The sequence below is a fragment of the Phalaenopsis equestris genome, unplaced genomic scaffold (genome assembly GCF_001263595.1).
Source record: "Phalaenopsis equestris unplaced genomic scaffold, ASM126359v1 Scaffold233382, whole genome shotgun sequence".
NCBI lineage: Eukaryota > Viridiplantae > Streptophyta > Magnoliopsida > Asparagales > Orchidaceae > Phalaenopsis > Phalaenopsis equestris.
Genome location: NW_018251330.1, coordinates 6,030 through 9,976, shown reverse-complemented (window position 1 = coordinate 9,976; position 3,947 = coordinate 6,030). Strand labels below are relative to the sequence as shown.

General features: G+C 37.8%; 1 protein-coding gene across 1 annotated transcript; it reads left to right on the top strand.

Annotated features, from left to right (window-relative positions):
* Positions 1–1,057: 1,057 nt before the first annotated feature.
* On the top strand, positions 1,058–3,850 carry LOC110038640. Its single transcript, XM_020743529.1, has 6 exons — positions 1,058–1,171; positions 1,239–1,362; positions 1,472–1,608; positions 1,724–2,065; positions 3,297–3,462; positions 3,816–3,850. Exons 1-6 carry the CDS (start codon positions 1,058–1,060, stop codon positions 3,848–3,850), a joined length of 918 nt encoding a protein of 305 aa, XP_020599188.1.
* The last annotated feature ends 97 nt before the right edge of the window (positions 3,851–3,947 follow it).

The window sequence follows — 3,947 nt, the reverse complement described above, 5'->3', positions numbered from 1 at the left end:
AAGCCTTACTACTGTCCACATTGCAAGATGTTTGGGCATACTGTAGATAAATGTTACAGATTACATCCCCCAAATAGGAAGATGGCAGGAAGAAACCAAATAGCTACTGAAAAAATTGTGGCTAATGCTGCAAGGGGCATTGTTGAATAAGTTATGTTAGAAAATAGACAGGAAACAAATCCAAGGCTAGAAGAACCACCCCCAAGTATTAATGAGGTTCCACCATATGTTGATCCTCTTGGAGAGCTATCTGAACCCAACAGCCAAGCTAATATCCCACTACACAAATCAATCAGGAAGGAAGATACTGAAATCACAATTGTCACACCCACATCCCCCTTATATGTTGAGAAGGGAAAGAAAATCATCATAGAGATACCTGACAAAGCTCCAAAGGAATTAAGTATTATTGAATTGAAACAAACCATTGAGGACGATTGGCGAATTAAAATAGCAAGGAAAAGGAGAAAACCAGGGACAGAAGTAAAAAAATTACAAGCAGGAGTACAATCTATGAAGGCTGTAAGAGCTAGGGATGGGTATCCACTTCTTCGAGGAAGAACCAGATCTAGATCCCAGCCTTCCTCACATCCTCCACTCCATGATTAATCTACTTTGTTGGAATATAAGGGGGATGGCTAACCCTCTGTCACTTAAAAGAGTTTTATACCTGAACTTTAAATGCAAACTGTGGTGTGTTGTTATTCTTGAACCCATGGTTCACAAGAACCCTCAAAATTTGATTAAAAAGTTTGTTGGCTTCACCCATTTTGGGAATACTAATAATAAAATTTGGATTTTTTGCAAAAGAGAAACAATTTTTGATATTTTAATTGATCATCCACAATTTGTCCACCTCTCATTCAATATGATTGGACATAAGGGTGAAGCTACCTTCATCTATGCTGGATGTACAAAGGATGCTAGAAAAGAGCTATGGAACAGGTTGATTCACATCAGCCAACAGGTGGACTCCTCATGGTTGGTCAGGGGTGATTTAAATTGTATCACTTCTACCACTGAAAAATCTTGAGGAAGAACCCCAAATCTTGCCAAGATGAATACCTTCAAAGATAATATCCACAGGGCTAATCTCTTTGATCTGGGTTTCAAGGGGCCTAATTTCACTTGGAAAAGGGGAGCTATTTGGGAGAGGCTATATAGAATATTGGTAAATGATGCATGGTTTAACCAATTCCTCCTCACCTTTGTTACTCATCTTAGTCTTGTTGGTTCAGATCATAGGCCTATGCTTATCAGCATTACTTTTACTGATAATCATACCTCCCCCTCCCTTTAGATATCTCAATATGTGGGCAGCACATCCTTCTTACAACAAGTACATTGCTGATTTATGGAAAGGTATTTCACATTCTGACCCTATTATCAAGCTAAGTTTGCTGCAAATTAAAACTTCCAAAGCCCTCAGAAATTAGAGTTGGGAAACATTTGGAAAATGTACATGCCAAAGTTCAAGAGGCAGAAAATGAAGTAAAAAAATTGGAGTATGAGGAACAGATTGGCAATGTGGAGGAAAAGGAACTGTTGACTGCTCAGAATAACCTTCTTAGTGCCATTGAATATCAGGAAAAATTTCTTGAACACAAGGCTGCTATGAATATTTTAACAGATGGGGATAAAAACACTAAACTTTATCATGCATATATAAAATACAAGAGAAAGTGTAACACCATCCATGCTATTTAAAAATGCTAATGGTCAGTGGTTACATGATGATGCTGACATAGCCAAAGATGTTATAAATTACTATAAAAACCTGCTAAATCAGGAACAACATTTCAGAAACTACATTGAGAAGGCAAACTTCTCTACTAAACTGAATTTTACTGCTAGCCTCAAGCTCACAGATATCCCCAATGAAAAGGAAATTTGGAATGCAATCAGTTCAATTGACAACAACAAATCTGCAGGCCCTGATGGTTTTACTGCTGAGTTTTACAAAAAGTCTTGGGAGGTAATTAAGATTGATGTTATTGCTGCAGCAACTAGCTTCTTTAAAGGAAATAACCTTCCAAAGTATTTCTGTGCTTCCACCACTGTGCTGGTCCCTAAATCTGATATCCAGAAGAATTGGAACCACTTTAGGCCTATTTGTCTAACCACTGTCATTAGTAAAATTATTAGCAAAATCATTGTTAATAGGCTACAACCTCATCTTGATTGCATAATTAAACTAAATCAAACAACTTTTGTGAAAGGAAGGTCCATAATTGACAAAACTCTATTGGCTCAAGAATTACTACAAGAATTGAATAAAACCTGTAGAGGGGGCAGCATGATTTATAATCTGGACTTAAGGAAAGCCTAAGATACCATAAGCTGGGATTTCATAATGGAAGTCTTAACTGCCAGAGGATTCAACACTGATTTCTGTCAACTGATTAGGAGGTGGTTACATAAAAATGAACACTCTATTTTGATAAATGAACAATGGAGGGGTTCCTTCACTGCTGTCAGAGGTTTAAAGTAAGGGGACCCTTTACCACCCACCATTTTCATACTTGCTATTGATTACTTATCTAGAACTCTTGATGAAGCTCTTCTGAATCAAATCCACAACAGATACCATCACGGATCCAATATAGCCATTACTCACTTAATGATGACATAATGGTATTCTCCAGAGCCAACAAAAATGCTATCAGAAAAGTCTTCCAAATATTACAAAAATTTCAAGCTCTTTCAGGGATGTCCTTCAATCCAGCAAAGTTTCAGATGGTATTCTGTAAACATTTATCCTCCACTCATAAACATTGGGCATCTGATCATACTGGCTTCACAACTACTCAACTCCCAATTAAGTACCTTGGGCTGCTTCTTATCACTGGCAGAACCAAACAAACTCAATTTGATGAGGTACTGAATAAAATTTCTAGCCTTCTCAATGGGTGGACACAGACCTCCTTATCTAATGGGGAAGAATTACTTTGTTAAAGAGCATAATCACTACCTTCCCTTCTTATATACTGCAGATGACTACCATAAAGAAAATACAGCTGGAGAGAATTTTTAATAAATTCATGTGGTCTGGTCAAAGATAGTAAATGCATTGGGCTTCCTGGAGAAAAGCAGCTAAACCTCAAATTGTTGGGGGAATTGGCTTTAAGGATCTTGATCAACTCCTTCAAGTTAATTTCTGTAAGCTCTGGACTAAGTTTAGGACCCAAAACTCCTTGTGGGCAAAATTCATGTGGGGTAAGTATTGCAAAGATCAGCACCCCACACTAGTCCTAAGGAAAATTTGTGATTCTAGAATTTTGGTGAAAATGCTGAAGATCAGACAAATTGCTGAAACCAATTACAGTTGGGAATTAGGTAATGGGGAAATCAAGTTTTGGCTTGACAATTGGTGTCCCAAAGACTGGCTATCCCCCATTACCAATATCTACAATAGTGATTTGAAAATGGCTGATTGCTGTTATGGTGATGAATGGTCCCTAGGTAAGTTATCAAATCTTCTACAACCTCACTCTATTACCAAAGTGGCCAGTATAAAGTTTAACAGAAGTACAGCAGATAAAATCTTATGGCGGACCACTTCCCACCAAAGCCTCACCAAATCCATATATTACAAAACTTTCTGTTGGGAGAAAACACCCTGGGGTGATCATTTATGGAATAAATTCCTATCCCCTTCTATGTCCTTCTTCTGTTGGAGAATATTTCATAAAATGATCCCTACTGATGACATTCTCAAGCTGAAGGGATTGAGGGGTCCCCCTAAATGCTGGCTATGTAAGAATGAAGAGGAAACTCTGAATCATTTATTCTTTGAATGCAACTTTGCTCAACAGGTTTGGAAACAGTTCCTAAATCAGTTGACAATTGATGAGAAAGAGTTCGCTTGGGATAGGCTGGTCAATTGTTGGTTACACTGGAAGATAAGAAAGTATGTTGCTATTCCTTTCACCATTGCTTGGTTCATC

What these genes read in the sequence shown, in the direction of transcription:
- LOC110038640 (XM_020743529.1), top strand. Translation starts at nt 1,058, where the DNA reads ATGAATACCTTCAAAGATAATATCCACAGGGCTAATCTCTTTGATCTG. An exon ending in AAAAATTTCTTGAACACAAG is followed by an intron (nt 1,609 to 1,723) that starts GCTGCTATGAAT and finishes GCTAATGGTCAG; the next exon opens with TGGTTACATGATGATGCTGA. An exon ending in GTGCTTCCACCACTGTGCTG is followed by an intron (nt 2,066 to 3,296) that starts GTCCCTAAATCT and finishes AAAATGCTGAAG; the next exon opens with ATCAGACAAATTGCTGAAAC.